General features: G+C 31.4%; 1 protein-coding gene across 1 annotated transcript; it reads left to right on the top strand.

The window, feature by feature from the left end:
- LOC125048851 (methanethiol oxidase) lies at positions 1 to 18,733 on the top strand. The gene is made up of 11 exons (XM_047647777.1): positions 1 to 109; positions 4,335 to 4,486; positions 6,770 to 6,955; positions 10,456 to 10,615; positions 11,323 to 11,434; positions 11,975 to 12,172; positions 12,649 to 12,746; positions 12,821 to 13,005; positions 13,698 to 13,847; positions 15,593 to 15,711; positions 17,991 to 18,733. The coding sequence occupies exons 1-11, from the start codon at positions 100 to 102 to the stop codon at positions 18,037 to 18,039; spliced, it is 1,419 nt and encodes a 472-aa protein (XP_047503733.1). The 5' UTR covers positions 1 to 99; the 3' UTR covers positions 18,040 to 18,733.
- The last annotated feature ends 3,886 nt before the right edge of the window (positions 18,734 to 22,619 follow it).

Genomic DNA, 22,619 nt, shown 5'->3' with positions numbered 1-22,619 from the left:
GTATTTCGGTATCAAAATCATCAGCACTAGTTGAACCGTTATCATTCACAACATTAGTCATTAGTCAATTCTCGACCGGTTCAGTGTGTTAACGTTGGAATGTCTTGCTGTGAGTAAAATTTAATAATTTACTTGAAGCTAGATAAGAGGGCAATTTTATTGGTATTAAAAAAATAAATATAACTACGATGAATATGCAAATCATTACGTGTAATTAGTAGCTTCGTTGGTGATAATAATATATTTGGCGTTGACGTAGTATTTGATTATGACTATAGAAATAAAAAGAATAAAGGTCATAGTTATATGTGTATGTTTACTGATATCTGCATTTCTAAAAATAGATTATAATGAATTATACAATGTATGCATGTAATAAAACTACTAATATTTATGTTCAAACATGTTTTTCTGTATGTGGTATCATTTGTACATTTACAGACGTTATTAAAAAAAAATATTACTGCCCATGTTTCCAAATTGATTGATTGAACGAGAAGAACAAGAATCCCACAAAAAGTGGACTTTTTGATTACCAAGTGTTTTGTTTTTCAAGAAGTAGGGAACTCTAACTACTTTACCACGCTCCACGAGATATGGAATTAATAACAATGAGTGACTACTGAATTGATTTTGTAGTAATTTTTGCTGTTCGTAAAGTTCGTTCTGTTTTGTTGACAGAGTTACTATGTCCTTAGCTCCAATTTCTAACAACTCTTTAAGAGACAATTACGATAGATATTATATTTATAAATACTCCTAGTTCTAGTGTAGGTATAGTTCCTATAATTTTTGTACATTATCAGTACTACCCGCCAAGTGAGATAATTATATTATGACAACAACCGGGTAAGATATCCAATGTCAAATCGTAATTCGTAGGTTTTGATATGAAGCGAATTTTAGTTTTTTTTCTGTAGATCACTTTACAAATCATATTATGTTTATATTAAAAAAAAGGTCTCAAGTAGTGTTTACATAGAAAAACAACCGTAGTATATTAAAAAAATCCTCTTTATATAAATTTCGTATCAACACTGGCATAAAGGTTCAAAGGGTTAAAAAATAATAAAATAAGACCCTTCAATGAGTTGACACAGTTTTCGAAGAGGTTCTTGTAACAGAATAAAAAATAACCTACTTCTAAAGCTATCACAACTCCTATCAAAAATGTAAAAGAAACCCTTATAAGGTACTATATTGAAAAGACGTTATAGAGATTTCATATCAAAACATTGAAGTATTGAAGACTTCTTATGATTATGACGAAATTGGAATAGATTTTTATTCGGTTTATTATTTAACTAGATTGATGTGTGTGTTTCATATCAACTAATATACTTAGCTAAAATTGTTTAGTATATTGTAATACTTTAGTATCAGTCTAACCAAGTTCATAGATGTTCTTATATTTTTATTTCACTAATAAAAATACCAAATATCTTTTAACAGAGATGTGGGGTCTCTCTGCATCTTCTACCGTATGTAACCGTGTTTTCAGAGTTGTTCGGATTAATACCTACAGTTGAGTTTTATCATCGGACGTTGATGCAGAATACCAAATTCCATCCGTATCACACCGACGTCCGTCGCTATACAACAGACAACTGATCGTCATTTAGGGCAGTTTTTGCCGCGCACCAACGCTATGTGGCACCACACATTGAAATAATTCCGGACCAATTCGACTTCTTAAGGGTCCTTCAAGAAAAGAGCGTACCAATTCTTAACGCAACGCACTCGCGAGTCTCCGAGTATTGAGACTGTCCAGTGTCCATTGGTGACGGTATCAATTAACATCAGATGCCTTCTGCCTTGCGGCCGTTGACCTCCTGTTCTAAAAAAACCATATAATGAAATAAACGTAGGTACAAACGATTCGCACGTATGATTACAGCGGTGATTTTATTCTGTAAAACAGGAAGTAATTTATAGTTTAATTGGCAACTACAAATTAAAGAATCCAACCACCAAGAATAAAGAAAAGTGTATTTATCGTAGAAATTTAAAAGAAAGTTTCATTAGAAAGTGCTTTTTGATTCGAAACTTGAATTGTTAGTTATGTTTTCGTAATAAAAACTTTTTGCTACAAAGCATCAATATATTCAATTATAAGCCAAACTCGTCCTTCCAAATAACCAAAAAAAATGCGCGATAAAGCAATTTGACAGTAACAATGTAACAAACATATAGTTAGAGATATGATAAACAAACAATAGCCGACTGATGAGATTACGTAGAACAAAGGAGTAATTTATATGCAGGCATTACCTGACGCGATTACCGAATTGCGAGGGACGCTCCCTCTATGTCGCTCATTGTATAATTTTAGCGTTGATACGCTATGAACTTTTTACCGTTGTATTTTATAACAAGTCTGAAATAACCATTTAATTTTAATACACTTTCATTTTATTAATGATTAGGGCAGCAAGAGATTCATAGTCGAGACCTAACAATAAGTATTATTTTGTATTTTTTTTTATGTAATAGGAGGCAAACGGACAGGAGGCTCACGTAATATTAAATGATACCGCCGCCCATGGACACTCACATTGCTTGCGTTTGCCGGCCTATTAAGAATTGGTACGCTCTTTTCTTGAAAGACCATAAGTCGAATTGGTTATGACTAGGACCCTAAGTGAAATTGGGAACTTACTCGTATTCCGAATGTTCCCAATTTCATTTGAAAAAGGAACGTTTAGTTCCTACACTAAAATTAAATAAATATCTATAATCTACTAGCGGACCCGACAGACTTTGTCCTGTCTTAACTATGAATATTGATTTCAAATTGGTAAAATTAATTAAAAAATATTTCAGAAACAAAGTGCTTATTATTCTAATGCTTTATGTTATACAACATTCTTTGTTTGTTTTTCTGGCTCGCATATTATTATATTATCAATATAATAACTCCGATCGAAGCATTTATTTTAAACGATATTCATTTTTCTTACATCCTCTTTGACGATATTTGCAGCACGCATTCTGTCAATGTTATGTCAAACGCCATAAGGTTACATCAAAAAGTTTGAATTGTATGGTGGTTAAGTATTCTTAAATTTTCTAATTTTCCGCAAAATTTTTCTTTTTTTCTTTTATATACACAACAAAAAAAAATCTGACAAATCGGTCAAGCCGTTTTCATGTTATGTCGTGACAACGGAAAACGGGTTTCATTTTTATATATATAGATATACATTTTCGTAAAGGGCCTTTCCTATTATTTGTCTTAATATAGATATAGTTATGTAAGCTTTATTACATTATTGTTTCCCGCCGAAGGGACAGTGATTGAGGGGCGGATTCATTTATTTCGGTTGAGCTCCGTATCAGGTTTCCCACAGACTCAGAAATACCCTAATTTTTCACAGATTTTCGAGAAATATTTATTTAAAAATAGAACAAAATCTAAGAATGTAGACAATTTCGATTTAATAAGATTTCAGATCATTATTTATTTCAATTCTGAAGCAATTTTAATAAAGCCTGCTTCCGCAAACTTTGTTTCGCCTTATTAGATTTTTTCGTAGCCTTTTTAGTAGCTACATACCAACACATGTAACATTTTGCGCTGATACGTCATAAAGACTGTTCACTTTTCCGGAATAAATATCTAAGTAAAAAGAAAACTAACTAACTTTTTAAATATTTAGTAGTTGTTGTTGTAAGTAAGAATACAGTAACAACTATCATGCAAAATTTCATTTTATTTCATTCATTTCAAACATTTTATAATGTGCATGCAAAAATTAGTTTTATTTCAATAAATTCAAACATTTTCATTCTAATCCTTTAAAAACAGTTTTTATGTTTTTCCGTGTAATTTTCCCAATTTTTTCACCATAAAAACCTTCTTCAGAGTTTAAGGAATATTTTTTTTTAAATACTTGAATTTGTTCAGCAGTCTTCGAGTTTTGCGCTTAGCAACATGTTTTGCAATTCATTTTGTTATGTAGATATCTCAATTAATATAGAACTAATTATATATATATATATATATATATATATTATATATATATCTACTCGTATATATAAATTTACTTTTACGTTTTTATGGCTTATATCAAATTATTATATTTCATCACGATTCAGCAGATTCTAACCACGACGACTGTTAAGTACAAACATTTATTTAAATGAATAATAATTAATATATTCGCGTTTATCTCAATCAATATTTATTTAAAGGCCCATTAAAGCAAGAAATGCTCTGTAAATTGTGACAATTATATTTTTTTTACAGGACAAACTTATATCAAATTAGCAAACAAAGTATTCTCGCATTTTCGATACACTTGGTTCTATTTTTGACAATTTGATTTTTACAGGCAAAGGTCCCGGCTACGCGTTTCCATTAGACGCTTTTAACAATGGCCCTAGAGAGGAGCTGTTGTACGTGATCTGTGTACAACCCGACAAAACGAAGCAGGACTATGTTGCTACGGTTGACGTAAACCCTAAATCCTCTACTTATAGTCAGGTAAAATACACTGAAATTCTTGTTTATGAGAACACTTTATTGTTTTAAAGCTGTACACTAATTTAAATGCTTAAGTGTAATATATTTAGCGTACACCAGCTGTTAAGTTTTACTAAGTACTTGAAATTAGCCTCTTTACCGAGGAAATGACGGTAACTTAAATAATTGTTTATTTTTAGAAATTCTGTTTCTAGCTAAGACCCCAAAAAATATGTTTTTAACAAGATCGATATGCACCGTCATAACAAGTTACTATTTAGATTTTTTGATATGATATTTAAGAATATCGTTATTCTTAAATATCATAAATGAATACTAAATTGTTATTTTAATAGTTTTTCGTCGTCCTCTATTCTGTTTAGGATCGATAATATACACAAAATCCTTTTGTTCAAATTCAATACAAAATATGTAAAGTAAAACGAATATAATAATCCTTTGTGGATTAGTGACGCACTTCCCAGAAAAACAGTAATGATTTTATACATCATCAAAAGCAATACATTATAAAACAAAACGATAAAATTCCGCTCAAGCTTATGAAATTGTACTAATGCTTACTTTTTACAATTCACATGTATAGTAAATAATAGCTTTTCTCTTGTTTGTTCCGATCTGAGTCGGTCACAATGATACTTTCCCGAGTTGAATCCTAAAGTCCAGGATTACCGGAGCGTTATTGTCTAGTTTCTGCGTCGTTTCTAGAAAATAGAATTTTATTTGAATCAACTGCTAATTTTGTAAGACAAGTGTAAAATTTAACATGGACGTGCTTCTAATTAAATAGTTCAATTTCATGTATAAAGTATAAGGACTGACCGCCATATTAGATTTACTATTGGGGGTTCGGTTTAGTACTTTACTCTAATATTTTAAACAATGAATGTTCTTTTTATGAATAATGTTTAAAGAACCTTATTTCTCATTACAAAAAATGTATTTTATTTACTTGAGAAACTTAATACGAACGTACACCAAGATAGTCCTAATTTTAGTCTACTCATTCTGATATGTATCTTTAATGCCCTTTGGATTTGAATTAAAATAAAATCCTAAAAACGTTTAAAATCAATGTGTATAAGTGTATTCACTTTCAGACAAATCAAACGCAAATTAATCGTTAATTTCACAAGCATTTACTTCATCTGTCAAAAGGTCAGGATTTTGACAGTTGACTTCATCAGGATTTCACAGATCAGTCTTCGTGATATGAAATTGTTGGGAAGTAAAATTTTACTTTCCGAATTAACAAACAAATATGGTAGCGCGTGGCATATTCCGTTCAACCAGCCAGCGCGCGAGGTGCGATCCGTTTCACGATTTGACGGTTTCACTTCGATAGATTACAATCTACCGAATAATAATACGTTAAATTGTAAGCAGTGCGTTGAGGTTCACAATCTTTCGATAGTTCACAATCTCGCGAGATAGATTACAATCTAACGGTGTTTACAATTTTACGGTGACATACATATCACTTAAGTCTAACTTGATTAGCTATATTGTGTTTGAACTAATCGGGATTCGTAAATAGTTGAATAAATAAAAGTATCAATAGTAAAATCCGATAACCATGAAAGTTCGAGTCGGTGGGTGAGTTTTCATTGAACGGCGAATTGTTCGCTGCAAATATTGGTTCATTCTATCGACGTTTGGACAGGGGTTTTAGTAGTAACATGCAATCTCAGTCTTACAGCAAATATATCGAATGCAAAAAATACGTGCTCTCTCGCCTCGCAGTTCGTATTTATATGAAATTCAATACTATTGCAGTTTAGAAATAGCGTATCGAATTGAATGTGTAAGTGTATTGAAACTGCTTAGTGAATTGCTTTGTTGTGTTATTAAGCTTAGCCCTATAGGTATGTCTTTATGTTTATAAATATTTAGGGTTTTAGGATGTTTGTTGGCTATATTTATTATTTTTATTTTAGAGATTTTAATTGATATAAGTATTTTAATTATAATTAAATTTTGAAACTTTGTAATACCGATATCAAAAAGTTCTAACTACATCATGGCATAATCAAAATTAAAAAATCACGGTTTATCTCATTTAAAGTCGGTTATAGTTATAACATAGCGATCAGCTCGCTCTGTTTGTCCTTAATCCTAGTTTATAAACAGAAATAACGAAAACTACAAATCATAAATTCATTTGTGAATTTCTATTGTATATCGTTAAAAATGGACGAAATACTTCTCGTAGCTTCGACTAGGAATATAAAAATAAATATTATTTATAATGAACACGCGATTTCTGACTACTTATATCTTCTATAGGTCATACACAGGACATATACTGGTGCAGTAGGTGACGAACTGCACCATAGTGGATGGAATGTCTGCTCCAGCTGCTACGATAGACCAGAACTGAAGAGAGACCTACTAGTCTGTCCAAGTCTCCATTCATGTAATGTCTACATTGTTGATGTTGGTACAAATCCCAGGAAACCAGAATTACATAAGGTATGTAATTGAAATTTCATTAGCTTTAACGTAGAGTAAGAGAGAGTAAGAGTAAGTAGAGAAAGATACAATTTTGCTTGATTAAAAACTATTATTATTTACATAAAAACGTGAACTTAAACATAAATAAAGCAAAAGATACGATGCCACTTTGATTATTACTCTATCAACAAATATAAAAAATTGCATTTTATTTCGATAAACAGAAAAAAACATTTTACTAAAATATCCTGTAGCGACAAGATTTGAATATTTTTATTCATACCAAGTTTATAAAGAATGTTATTTAAAGTTCTTTATAAACTTGGTGTGTTGAAATCATAAATTATACATAGTTTTTCCATTCACTAGGACGTCGAACTAACTTATTTATATTATGACCTAAATGATATAAATTAAATTGCACCTTAGACAGTTCATTTGTAACTAATCCTTATTTAATTTATCTTAAACCCAGAAATCCCAGTTAAAAGAATTGAGATTTATAATTTAGAAAGCACTACACTGCATAAGGTTATTTTTCTTATATGATACTATAAAAGCTTTTTAATAATACCTAAGTCCTGAATTCGAATATTCTGGTATATTTTCATTGACGTTTCAGATATATTATGGTTGCATTGTTCTGACAGCTTCAGCATGATACGGCAGCTGGTTGAAACGTCTGTCATTGCATTTTAGAATTCATCGATGTAAACCTGTAATATTTATAAAAAGGTTAATCGCACAACAGAAACTTGATGAAATAAAATTTCAATGCATAAATTTGTTTTAGCAATTATTTTCTGTAATAGCGCATTCATAGGTTAGCCTCGATTGGCTTGGTATTTCAAGTTTTGATGGGAAATGTTTTTTTTATTTGAGGGACACTTTTATTTCTGTTATTCAATTATAATTGAGCTTTCTAGAGATAAACTCATTAGATTAAAATAATTGCAAATAGTTTTGCCTGAAGAAAATAGACATTATATATATGCAAATCTGAGATTTCCAGTACCGTGCTATATTAAACAAATTGGAAAGTAGTACGAAGTCGAGACGAGTCTATAAAATCCGCTGTCGAAATACTTAAAAATTTGATTACTTTACGTGGAACTCGCTAAATCTTGTTTGCACTTATAAAACTTTTGAATTTGAATTTTTATGTTACTTTCCAATAAACACTTGTCTACTATACGAGTTGGTGTAGCGTGTAGCAAGCGGTTCAAACAACACATTTTTACCCTTATATAATATAAATATATATATATATATATAAATTATGTAGCATTTTTTTTAGGTTATTTTAATTAGACAACGCTATTTTTATCAAAGAATTGATCTGTCTATTCATTACAGTGAAAAAATAAATTTGGATACAAAATTTGTTTGAATTATGTAATCAAAAATAAACGTTAAATACATCTTATCGTTAAAACATATTTGTATTTCTGTCGGGTATCAAGGTTAAACAAACAATTTTTTAACGATTTCAAGTTAAATTGAAAATGTTTGGTATGAGATACTAAAATAAATTTATGGGTAGGGTCTTTGGTTTATCTTCTACATATTTTTAAGAAATACACATATATAACTCTCTCTTATACATATTAAAATGTATTATGTTAGTTAAAAACTCACTAAGTAAGACAACTAACATATAAATAACACTGAGACATAAGTTATGATCACACATTATGTTATGAATCACATAAAAAGTCATAGCTTCGAATCCTGGCAAAACAAAAGTTCTAGGCTTTAGATAGTTCAGGATCTGATCACCTCCATGGTTGTTAAGAAAAATCGTGGTTTCTCGAACCCGAATCACGTCAAACTCTTAAAATTTACCGTGAAATTCAAAATAAATTCTATTTAATTTAAAATATTTTTTGGTTTGTTAGCTTTGTATACCTATATGAACTCGGCGAGACCCAAAATACAGCCATAGGCTAATTACCAATAAAAACAAATATACTAACCCATTTATTCATACAAAATAAAACGGTCCAAAAATACTAATTTCGTTTTTATGAACAATCTTCAGAGATTGTGCTTTCAGAATCTATTTTAGAATAAATGTTACACCAAGGCTCAGATTTACTATATCAATCATTTTAAGTTAAGTTTTAGTTAATTGGTATTCCCAATTAAGTCATTCATCAAGTTGGTAACGTCGATAATTATTCCACAGAACATAGTTCACCAGTGAAATTACACCTCCATCTTGAATCTGTCCACAAACTTGCAACATTTCGGTTAATGTCAAACTCATTAGCATGGGATTTGACCTAATTTTCAGATAATTGCAGTTTAATATATTAAAAGTTAACAATTTATACAAGCATCAAGAAACACACACACATCCACACATCTCCTTAGATAAATTTTTAAATTTTATTTATCAAGTATATCCGTTTCGTGTGTTGTTGGTAACGATAGACTTGCTTAATTACCACGAAACAATTTTCTTTTAGGGTTAGGGTTAATAAATAAAGTATTTTAATACATAATAAATTTATTTCCATCACACAAGTATATAGTATTTGTAATATTCATAACCTACACAGTAATAATAATATTAATTAAAAATGTATGAATAGTAAATTAAAACAAATTTAAAAGTGTGGTCCTTGTGGCAGTGCACCTTTAATGCTGGCATTCCTCGCTGTATTGCGATACTTATTCGTTGAGAGAACAAACATAATCTATACTACTAAAATAAATTACTACTACAACTTTACTATTTAAAATATACTTCACGATAAAACAATATCAAAGAAACAAACACATATGTTTAACTCCGTGAGACGTTATTGTAGATAACTTCTAACGAATTTGTTATTTATTTTTTAATGTGAATCTTAAAACTGCCCGTAAACTTGTATCATTTCGCTTGATGGCTGACATTAGCATTAAATTTGACCCAAATTTTTAGGAAACGTTAAAAGTAAATCATTTTAGGATTCGTTTTGAAATAAATGTTGTATTTACATAAGTATGATACAGGTCCTAACAATCATCTTATAAAACAAAATACTTGGCGATTAAAAAGAGCGGCGCAGAGTTTCTAGCCTATTCCCGTCATTTCCACGGCCTTGATTTGAGTACTGGAAGTAAACTTATATAGGATACTGAACATTTTTTATAGACACATATAATATATATCTAGAAATATTGATTTTATGAAAATTGCATTTATTTCGATATAATTCATAATTGAATGAATGATATTCTTTGTTACTCCATATTTTTCTTAATTTACTTCAGCAAATATTTTGTAGTTCGTATTCTGTAAATTTCTAAACGTATAAATAAAAGAAATAATTAAACTATCGTTTTCGTAATTATAAATCTACTAAAATTATAAAACTAAAAACCGTTTTTACAACATTAACAATAGATTAGAAATAAAATTTAAAAATAATATATCGCAGGCTAACAGCAGTTGCGAACAGCTTGTCGGATCTTATCCGTTCAATATCTTTTTCATGGCGAGTTCATGCCGAAAATCTCATTACCAGGTAATCGATGGCTCAGAAATGAGGTCGTTCAACTGCAGTTTCCCACACTCGGTACACTGCCTGGCGAGTGGAGAGGTCATGATATCCACTATGGGCGACGCAGAGGAAAATGGAAAAGGAGATTTTGTGCTGATTGATTCGAAGACTTTGAAAGTTACAGGTAATTAAGGATATTTAATTAATGGGCCATAGACTTAAGTATATTATTATGGTTGGTATGACCAGCAACATATGAACCCTATTGGTCATTAGATAGGTGCAAATTTGACTTTCAACGATTTTGATTTAGGCACGAATACTTTATACAAACTATTTCCAATCCGATGTACAACAATGTGTGAATTGCACTCGAAGAAGAAAATAATGGTGAAAAGCCAGGTTGTAAACACACGAGCACAGGGTTAAGAATAGAGAGCTTCGCCACTGCTATAGATCATCGCATTTTAATAAATATAGTCAAGTTCATGACTTTATCTATTAAGGCATATATTATCTTCTAAAAGTGCCTCTACACTACTGGAGGTTGGCGGTCAGCTCGTCATACTCCTTTTTATTTTTCGCCAAGTGCATCAGCTGTTCTACGCTGGCCACTCCCATCCATTCTCTAATATTGCGGAGCCACGACTTCCTCCTTCTGCCAGCGCGTCTTTTCCTCTCGACCTTGCCCATCATGATTATTTATGCATATATTATATATACGCCTTAATAGATAAAATCATTAAATTATAGTAGATAAGTAGTCTTGATGTTTTGATTTGGTTTTGAAAACATGTTTGGTATTGTATATACGCGAGGCAAAAATAAAAATCGACGATATATTAACTTCGTTCTTTCCGTTTACCTCGAACATATTGTTATTTATTTTAGGTTCTTGGGCAAAAGGAGAAAAGAGAGCTAAATTTGGTTACGATTTTTGGTATCAACCGTACCACGACGTTATGATCGCAACTGAATGGGGTTCACCGAAACATTTTAAAACGTATGACACTTTCAATATACCTGTAATAATTTCATATTCATTATAATGAACATATTCCCATTTGTGTTAGACAAAATTTGAAATTAAATTAAATTATAGTTGCATACTTTAAAAACATGATTATTATTGTAATATGGTATTGCTTTTCCCATACAATCTTTCAAGTTTCAACAACAATTTTGACATTTAAACAATTTGTAAGTTAAACTAGATGAATGTTGCTCAAAACAAAGAGAAATGGAAAAATATGTAGGAGGCTTTTACCCTAAAAGGGGCCATACAAAAACTAGACATAAAAAATTAAAAATAAATCTAACTTAAATTTTGTTTAAAACTTACTAACTTAACTAATACTAATATTAAGGAATATAAACTAACCAATTGTTGTATGGATTAAATAAAGCTTTAATAATAATAATAAGTTAATTTTTACTACGATTTGCACGTTATAATATAAACCAATGCTAATTACCTGTAAATTGTGGCGTATTTTGTTTTAAGTTTATAAATGCATCACGATTTTTTTGCTTTCCTTTACAGCGGTTTCCACCCCGCGGATGTATCCAATCCAGACTTATATGGAACCAGTCTCAATTTTTACCGCTGGTCGACGCACGAGTTAATTCAAGTTATAGATTTAGGGACGGAAGGGTATGCACCCCTTGAGACCAGGTTCCTACATAATCCCAAAGCCGCTGAGGGATTTGTGGGGTGCGCAGTACTAGGAAACGTATACAGGTAGGAATAATTGCTTATTGAAACCGAAATGGAACGGAACTATAATTGGGTTCGGGAAATAATATTTTCCAAATATCTTGAATTAAACGGAAAACTTTTAACAGCGAACAATAAGAGATTGATATTGAAATTTTCTAGTCCCTGCAAGTTCAAAAACTATAGGCGTTTTATAAAAACTTTGTAAGTTTAAAAGGTTTGAGCGCTTAATTATTCATTTATTTTCATCTATACGTATACTATTTGTCATTCCGAATATTAACTGCATATATAAGAATTCTCTATGAAGATTTTCATCAAATTCGATTAGAAAAAACGTGACAACATTTTCTTAATCTAATTATTTAATTTAAAAATCAGGTGTTAATGTGCTCGTAATTAGTCAACATTTCTAATCAACCACATTGAAGTAACACTATTAGTCGTTTCCTTTAAATTTTGAATATCATTTATACCTTTATTGTAACAATTTTTTTTAGATTTTACAAAAACAGCAATGGAACATGGAGCGCCGATAAAGTCATCGATATCCCAGCTAAAACTGTGTTACAAGGTGGAGCTGAAACTAAAATTAATGGTAACAGTTTTATAATTTACGAGTGTGAGCGCTATTTTCTCGGGTGTTTTATCGTGAGATTTTCATTTTTCAAGCTCTGGTAGGCGACATATTGTTGTCATTGGACGATAAGTACCTCTACTTATCATGTTGGATGCACGGAGACGTGAGACAGTACGATATATCAGATACGAAAAATCCAAAGCTCGTTGGACAAATTTTCCTTGGCGGGCAAATAGCGAACAACGACCTTCATGTAATCGATGACAAGGAATTGGAGGTAATAATTTTCTCATTTTCTAACGAATTAATACTTCATGACTTCACACAATTACCTTTTCGCTGTATCATTCCTTTCATTTCGCCCTTTGTTCGTTAAATTACTCTCAACGGCTTTGCGCAATCCAATATTTTGTTTCAATGTTTTTACGATTATTTGTTTTGTTCGAGCGATTAACTTAGTATTTCGGTCGTTTGGTTATTAATCTCTTTTGTATTCGAATAAAATAAATTCTCTACGAAGTTTTATTCACTTTTTTATTGAATTGTTTTCTAAATAATTAAATAATACTAGTTCTCACTGATTTATTCTCAACAGAGACATTCCGTTTCTTCCGTTCTAAGAAGTGAAAATGTAAAAGTAGTTTTTGTTAATTGGTGCAGTTCTATATAATTTTTTAGACATTAATTACGATACAATTAAATCTACATGATAAATCACCTTATGATATATAGTGTGTTGCTTAAATATAACCAATTTTCTTGGAAATCTTGCCTTAATTCTTCTCCTTATTTGTAACATAGCAGAGAAAATCAATGTAATGTAAGTTCTAATAACACAATATACATAATTAAAATTATAATTATAATTCCGTTAAAAAAACACACAACTATTTCGGACTGTATAATATTAGTTTTTAAAACGACCTAAAAATCATCTATATACTTAATTTAAACCTCTATTCGCATCAGGAACCACCAAAGCCTGTAATTGTAAAAGGAAAAAGGCTTTATGGCAGTCCACAGATGATACAACTATCTCTAGATGGAAAACGACTGTATGCATCCAGCTCTCTGTATTCACCCTGGGATAAGCAATTTTATCCTCAAATGATCAAAGAGGTAAGTTTTAATTATAACTACGCTTATGCTTTAAACATACGGGAATCTCTATACTTTAATTGCTTTTGCTTGCGTCTGTATTTGAATAAAAACTTTTTGTAATTTGATATTTATGAAATCTACTTCATATACAATGAAACATTTGTTAATTGATTGATTTGACCATTTACATAGATGAGAATGGGTGGTCTTGATTAACATATCACAATTGTTCATTAAAAGTACTGCAGTAGGTACTTCTCAACAAAGAGCTTGCAGTACTTCTTTAAATCAGTAGTTAACTGAACGGACGTTAAATACTCAGTTGCATATCTTTAGATAAAATAATCATAATTTGAATAATTTCTAAAGTCGCAGATCCTCTGCACCAATCACCTACTCTGTGAAAAAAAATTAACAAAAATCTGTGGCCAAGATCCATTTAGGGTTATTGTTCCACTGGCATATCTAATATATAAAATTCTTGTGTCGCGGTGTTTGTGGTTAAACTCCTCCGAAACGGCTCGACCGATTCTCATGAAATTTTGTGTGCATATTGGGTATGTCTGAGAATCGGACAACATCTATTTTTCATCCCCCTAAATGTTAAGGGTAGTCCAACCCTAAATATTTTTATTTTATTTTTAGATATTTTTTTCTGTTTTTATTTAATACATACAACCCCTAACTTTCACCTCTCTACGATCAACCCCTATTTTTTTATTATAAAAGATATACATGGCAAAACGACGTTTGCCCGGTCAGCTAGTTATTATTTAAAAATCAAGGAAAATTTAATTCCCATAGGATTATTACACACATACACGTAGTAAATGTTTTTAAAATTCCGAATGCATTTTTAAAATAAACTGTTCTATATTGCTAGCAACGTAATAGGTAGAGAGAACATTAGTTTGGTGAAATGTGGAATTCCGCCATTTTATTAAACATTAGGCAGCTCCACAACCAAAGGTCCAAGACAAAGTATTTTATTTGTAATATACCGGCACTTTAGTCCCGGGCGGCCTGTTATGCGGATTCCTTATATTTAATATAAAGCTAACTCTGCTTTTATGTGCTTTCCTTTGTATTATATAAAATATATTCCAAATTTGAATTCAACGTATATTTTCTACTGTGCACATTCTATATTTAAATTTCGTAGCACATAACAAAATAATAAATAAAACACGGTAATAAATCTACAGTATAAACAGAAGTGAAGTTAATAATCAAAACGTTATAAAGTTATATAAATTCGTATACTATATTTTTATTTTATACAAGGGTCACGTAATTATATCTAATGTTACTATGCAAGTAGATATCTAATGAGTTTGTGTTGGATTGTACTGAGCTAAGTAACAAAAACACATAAAAGTTTTGGGGCGTATGAAATTAAAGACAGAACGGAACCTAATTGATTCAAATAGTATTCATATCCATCCATCGAATGGCTATTTTGCATTCGCATCTGACCGCAGGTGATTTGGTTTATACGTTGGCATGGTTTTTTGCGACATGTTCAACTATAATACAAATTAAGTAAATTTATATTAAATAAAAAGAAGCCAGTCTTAGGAAGCCATTTATTGGTGAGGTGGGTAGTTTTTGAGTTTATCGCGATTTACAAACAATACTTTTATTTTTTTTAATAAGTATAATTTAAAGTATTTTCTCCTCTATCACACATGTTTCTGCTGCTTTGAACGGAATGTGCCTTCGCTGCTCCTAATATGAAAATTCTTATCCCAATATTATTCCAGGGTGGATGGATTGTGAAAATAGATGTGGACACCGAAAACGGAGGACTGAAGTTAGATGAAGATTTTCTTGTGCATTTTGGTGATGAACCCAACGGCCCGGTTTTACCCCACGAAATTAGGTAGTTTTTCACATCGAGCCGTATTATTTGTTAAATAATCAAAGTGTGTTGTTTTTTTTAATTTGGAATCAGATTGAAGTTTTTTCGTACTTGCGATTTTTAAGATTCGTTTAATCTATATATATAAAAATGAAACCCGTTTTCCGTTGTCACGAGATGAAAACGGCTTCACCGATTTGTCTGATTTTTTTTAGTAATATTCCTTAAAGTACGAGGATGGTTCTTACAGAGAGAAAAATAAAAAAAATTGAGTGAAAAAGTCTAAAAACAACACTTTTCTATATTCCCATACTTAAAAGTCAATTTGAACTTTAATACCATAATATCATAAAGTTCAAATGTTAGTGGAGGGGTTCCGGGAAGGTAATATTTTTTTTGACATAATCTATTTGTTGTCTTATCAACTTTCTTTTTTTTATCTTACTAGCTAGACCGGTGTCCCGAATAGCAGAATTAGTATTTAAAAAATAAAGAATCGACTGTTAGGCGGTACGATGTTCGCCAGGCCAGCTAGTAGTTAATATACAGGGTGGCCAAAAAGTCGTGGATCAAACGCAAATAGGGGATAGATGAGGTCATCAGCTGCAAAAAATTGTTCTACGGGAGGTCTCTAAGCTCAGCTCCTGCAGAGTTATAATTTATTTTGCGTTTTAAAAGAAAATTGACTTTTTTTTACTAATTCTTATTGAAATTCGAAGAAATCTACATCCTGTATCTTTTTCATAATATCCACTAGATTGGTACTGATGAGTTCTTGCGTTAGACATACTATTTATAGTTGTTTATTGAGTGTATGGAAAATAATATTAAGTTTTACGATATAATTTTTTTTCAAATTAAAACTTTTTGTTTACTTCGGACCCCACTGTGAAAAATTACTCTACCGAAAAGTGACCCTGTATTACAAGTTTTGGCGCATTTAATAGGGATTCTGAAAAGGTATTACACATGGCCATGAGTAGCTCTAATATCTTTCTAGGTCGAAAAAACAACAACGATTCGGACTTATGATACATTATTTACCTACCTGTGACCAGTGCTGTGTGAATCGGACTAGATTCAAAAAATTGGACAGATGGCTGGAGGGTTATGTAGGAATTTGATTAGACGGTGCAGATTAATTATTATGGTCAGAGGCAGGAATTTTGAGCATTTATTGTAATATGTTTTGTTTCCTACAAACAACCTTTGAGAAATAATTGTTTTAATACAATTATTTCACAATTGTTGTTTATAATTCTTCCTAGAAAGATATTAGAGCCACTCATGGCCATGTGTAATACCTTTTCAGAATCCCTATTAAATGCGCCAAAACTTGTAATACAGGGTCACTTTTCGGTAGAGTAATTTTTTTTCACAGTGGGGTCCAAAGTAAACAAAAAGTTTTGATTTGAAAAAAAATTATATCGTATAACTAAATATTGTCTTCAATACATTCAATAAACAACTATAAATAGTATGTCTAACGCAAGAACTCATCAGTACCAATCTAGTGGATATCATGAAAAAGATAAAGAATGTAGATTTTTTCGAATTTCAATAAGAATTAGTAAAAAAAAGTCAATTTTCTTATAAAACGCAAAATAAATTATAACTCTGCAGGGGTTGAGCTTAGAGACCTCCCGTAGAACAATTTTTCGCAGCTGATGACCTCATCTATCCCCTATTTGCGTTTGATCCACGACTTTTTGGCCACCCTGTATATCTAATATTTATATAAAATTCTCGGGTATCACAATGTTCCATCCCATAATCTTCCGAAACGGCTTGACCGATTTTTCTTTTTTATGCATATTCAGTAAGACTGAGAATCAGCTACTATGTATCGTTTAAGCCCCTAAATGTATTGGTACCTAATTTTAATTTTAATTAGGTATATTTTTTTTGTTTTTATTTTGTATGATACAGCATACAAAATACATACAACCCTTAATTTCACCCCTCTATAATCAGCCCCTATTCATTTTGTTAATTAAAAACTTGTGACTGAGGTTAATATAGAGAAAAAATCACAGTAAATCCTAAAAAAAATTTATTCCGGAATTTGTCTCTGTGGTAGCATAGCAAATGTTCCATGTTGGTAAGTAATAAGAAGGTAGGCTAAGTAAAATCACATTAAGGAGAAACGAAGTTCGCGGGGGCAGCTAGTATATACATATGTAAATCCGTAAACGACAGTGATAATTACAATGATGACATAAATAGAGAAAATTAATTTACTATTATTTTCATAGATTAAAAAGAAACTTATTAGATGAAAGTTTCATCTCCTCTTTCAGGTACCCTGGAGGAGACTGCACTTCAGACATCTGGTTAGCTAAGGAATAGCAAAGTGTGCCAAAGCTAATATTTTTATAAAATAAGAATTTAAAATTAAGCTTTAAATTTCCGTTTGCACTTATAATGGTACCAACTAAGGTAAAGGTTATTAGATAAGAATTAGGCAAAGGATTTAAATACTGTATAATGTGTATAATAATGACAATTTAATTGTGTATAGGGATCAATTTAGTTTCACTTGAAGTAAAAGCAGAAAGTTAGTCCTATTGAAAATTTGTCAACTAGAAACCGATGCTAGAAAACCCTTTGCGTGTTGTTAAAGACTTAGTTCCAAGTATGACTATGTCTTACCTAGCACTAAGATTCGACTCTGATACTTGCCCTAAAAGTCTAAGTAAGTAGAACTGCCTTGCGATTCTGTAACTGACTTTTCGAACTCACACAGCGGTTTTCATAGCGGCAGTCGCGCTCAAAACAGTCGTAAAGCAGTCATTTTACGATTTGGCATTCTGATAAGAAGGAAACCGCGAAAACCGCTGTGTAAGATCGACAAGTGATTTACAGAATCGCAAGGCTGTACGTCTTCTTCAGTGCAAACGGAGAATACGCGATATACATTAATTTAAAATACTCGCTTACAATGTTATTTTAAGCTTTTACCAAAAGACTGTTAGACCCTGAGTAATCCAATATTTGAATGTTTTGTATAAAGTTGTAAAAGCGAAATACAAATGTAATAATATGAGTTGATTTATTTTCGTATTTCCTGTCCAACGATCCCGAATGTAACATTTATTTTCATACGTAAAACTTTGTTTTTTCACGTAAGCTTTGGGCCTACAAATACAAGCTAAGCGGTTATTTTCACAATGTTAAGTTGTGCTAAATTCTTCTTTTTATACAAGACAAGGGTTAATTTAAAGATATATCTATAAAACTTTCTATAATATATATTACGTCCTTAAATATGAAATTGGCGTTTTGTATGAGAGAAACAAAAAGTATTTTTTTTTAATATAATATATTTAATTAATTAAAGTAAAAATCAAGAATATGTACTATCGCTATCTATGCACTTTTACCATCTTATAAGTAATACATTGATCAGCAGTAGCCTAGGGTAAGAAGGAGATGTTTGAGGTCAAATTTGCCAGTTTGACAAAACGTCAATTTCATATATAAGGACCTAAATTATCTATTATACTGGCAGTATTATATTATTTTTTAACCAGCTATGCCCCGCGGTTTCACCCACAATAGTTCTGTCGTGGCGTGATCTCTCAGTCTTAATCGATATACGAATCTTTCAAGTAGTTGTAGAGCAATGACGTAAGCCTTTTAAGATTAGTATATAATATTTAAGTTAAAAATAGTTTAATATCAGTAAATCCTATTCAAGATTGATAAGAAAGGGATAAGAGATTGCTTTTAGGATAATGAAGGGTTAAAAGGGGTCGAATACTTTTAAATGGCTTTGCGATGCGCCTCTTAGTTGGAAAAATTAAATATTCACGCACTTGGAAATTCTTGATATTCGGAAAAAACACTGAGCCCTTTCTTAATCCTTTTAAGTGGTTAATAATAATGAAAATTAAATTATATTTATGTTTAAAACTTTTTTCGTAATCCACAGCCACTCTCGCTCCACTACTTGCTGTAAAATTCAAATATTTTTATTAAAAAAAAACCTGTTTTAAACCAAGATTGTACGCAAACCCTGTTCACCCGCTGAAGCATCTACGTGGCCAAAAAAAACTTATTGATTAATTTGCCCTTTCACAAAACAAAATCCGAAATGGGATATTATAGATAATGTCCTCATATCAAGTGAGACATAAATAAAAGTAACATATTATGTGTCATTTTAAGAATAATTTTTAATTTTACGCATCTAATAATAATAATTATTATTATTATTAATAATAATAATTCATTTTTATGATTCATTCGACGAGTAACATATCCGTGGCGGGAAAGCAATGATTAGTTTATTTACTGATTAAATAATAAAAAAATATAAGAAACTATGTAGAAACTAAAATCTAAATTAAAATTAATACAAGTGCCAAATCAAGCGCATATAGCGGGCGAGAAGAACAGGCAAACTCCGCCACTCTTTTTAATGTTCTTTAAAGATCCCATATTCTGATGTTACATGGGTAACTTCAGATTATGTCATTAGTCTTTATAAGTAACAATAGTGTATTTAATATCAAATGATATGCAGTTATACAATATTTATTTGATTGAATTAAACATTTACGCTTGTTACGATGATTAACAGTCGTTACTAATCAACTGCTAATTGTCAAGAGCGTATTACTAATTGATAATTAATATGCTATGTATAGTTGACTCGGCTGGCGGCAGTAAACCGTAAATGCATACGTACGTGTTATACTGTATTCGTAGAACTATATTTCGCCTTCAAATTCCCGAAGATATTACGAGTGTATTTTTATAAAACAAACATTATATATAATATATAGGTATAACATAACCAAATTTGTTAATTTCACGTGTATTGATAAACATTATTATCTGTGGTTATTTAAACACACACATAAGCATACCTGTGTATGCATAAGCATACACAGGTAATGTGAGAACAAGCCAACAAATTTAGTCGGGATAAATTTTGTTTAAAAATTTTGTTTTTAGTTTTGGGGCTCAGATTTCTATGTTTTTCATGAGCATTTGTCAATTTAGTAGGCAAGTAGCTGATCCTGTGCCTGACACACGCTGTCGACTTTTTGGGCCTAAGGCAAGCCGGGATCGAACCTACGATCACAGGGATAAGAGTCGCATGCTGCAGTCACTAGACCTACAATGCTGTGTGTGTGCTTAAATTAAAATACTTGTTTTTATAATGCGAAGATATAGTATGCGTGTACATTTAATATTGATTTGTTCTTTGGTATTTTAAAATCTTGTTAAAGCTGTTGTTTTATTGTAGACTAGCAGACTCGGCCAAGCGTTGCTGTGGCTAAGATTTTTGTTATATTACATAGTAGTAAAATATTCAATAGAAACGGCAGGAGAACACCAATTCACCATGCTTTTTTGGTGGTTATGCCATTAAATTGTAGCTTATGTGAAACGTTGGTATTTATTCTGATAAGGATCAATACCTAGGTACGAATAAAGAGCCTTTTCTAGCGGTGGTACTTTAATGAAAAAATAATAATAAAAGGACGCTTATTGTGACGTAACTATAAAAGATAGAGACATGCTGCCGCGACATTTTTTATAGATAGTGATGTGTCCTGAAAAAAATTATTTCATCATTTTGTTCTATCATTAATAGTTTTCGGAGCGCACGCGATTGAAGGAAGTTTTTTGTTTATTTTTATACACCTTGGGTTAGATTATTCAAGTTTTAGTAAGCATCCCAAATTTTTTTTTAAAATGAAACATAGCCTATATCACTCGGGAATAGTGTAGCTTGCCAACGGAGAAAGAATTTTTGAAATCGGTCCAGTAGTTTTCAGAGCCTATTCATTTCAAACAAACAAAAAATGAAATCTTTCCTCTTTATAATATTAGTATAGATAACTAAACGTAATTGGAAACCAAATACTTCAAGAATATGTATTGAAGTATAGCCTGTTCCCCCTGAGCACACGTTACGAGTAATTTGATTCGAGAGAAATATTAGAATTTGGGACAATGCGGGGTTGGCTCTCGCTATAATGGTTATGAAGGAGTTAAATACGGTTAAACATGTGTGCGGTTACGTAATTTTACCGACAGTGTAATAATCGTTTAGTACTACGTGAATTTTGGTTAAGGGTAAACGAATGGGTATAATAGGACGAACCTAATTGTAAATTAATATTTTTGGCGTCGGTTAGAATTTTTTACAAAAAGTAAAACCTAAGAACATCTTTTTTATGATACAGAACACAACGCCATTTTCTCGCTTAGCATATTGGCAAAGGCATATGTACAATAACGCATCATCGGACGTCGAGGCAGAATACGAAATTCCACCCGTATCACCTCGACGTCCGCCGTTCCACAACTAAGTGTTTTCCAAGGCAGTTTCTGCCGCGCACCACCACTTTGTGGAACCAGCTGCCCACTGAAGTATTTCTGAACCAATTCGACTTAGGGTCCTTCAACAAAAGAGCGTAAGTACCAATTCTTAAAAGGCCGGCAACGCACTCGCGAGCCCTCTGGCATTGAGAGCGGGCGGCGGTATCACTTACCATCAGGTGAGCCTCTTGCCCGTTTGGTCTATAAAAAAGCCAATATTTTAGATAATGTGGGTGATTGAAATCCGAACGTTCATTTCTAGAATTTTGTTCTCGTATGTGTGCGTAAATATTGCGTAAAAAATCTTATTTTAATAGTAAGTGTAAGACGTAAGTTAAAATATGATGTAATTCTTTCGTTTCTTTCTATCAAATACTTTGTGCGCTGTGGTGAAAAGAGACAAATGAGTAATTTAGTTATAACGCTAAAATTAGACTCGACTGAAAGTTGTTTATGACGTAACCTATAAGCATTCATTTGAAGCATCAAACTAATATTTGTGTTTCGGGTTTCAGTCACTTGTAATCTATCCGCCTTTATCGAATTTCATTGTATTTTTCTTCATATTTCTCAGTCGAGAATCGCAAACA

This window comes from Pieris napi, chromosome 4, assembly GCF_905475465.1.
Source record: "Pieris napi chromosome 4, ilPieNapi1.2, whole genome shotgun sequence".
Lineage (NCBI taxonomy): Eukaryota > Metazoa > Arthropoda > Insecta > Lepidoptera > Pieridae > Pieris > Pieris napi.
The sequence above is the reverse complement of the archived record's forward strand: the minus strand, read 5'-3'. Positions and strand labels throughout refer to the sequence as shown.

Excerpts from the sequence above, each read along its gene's own strand:
- LOC125048851 (XM_047647777.1), top strand. Across the intron at positions 6,956-10,455 it reads GGAAACCAGAATTACATAAG|GTAATCGATGGCTCAGAAAT; the intron begins GTATGTAATTGA and ends TCTCATTACCAG. Across the intron at positions 13,006-13,697 it reads TCGATGACAAGGAATTGGAG|GAACCACCAAAGCCTGTAAT; the intron begins GTAATAATTTTC and ends TATTCGCATCAG.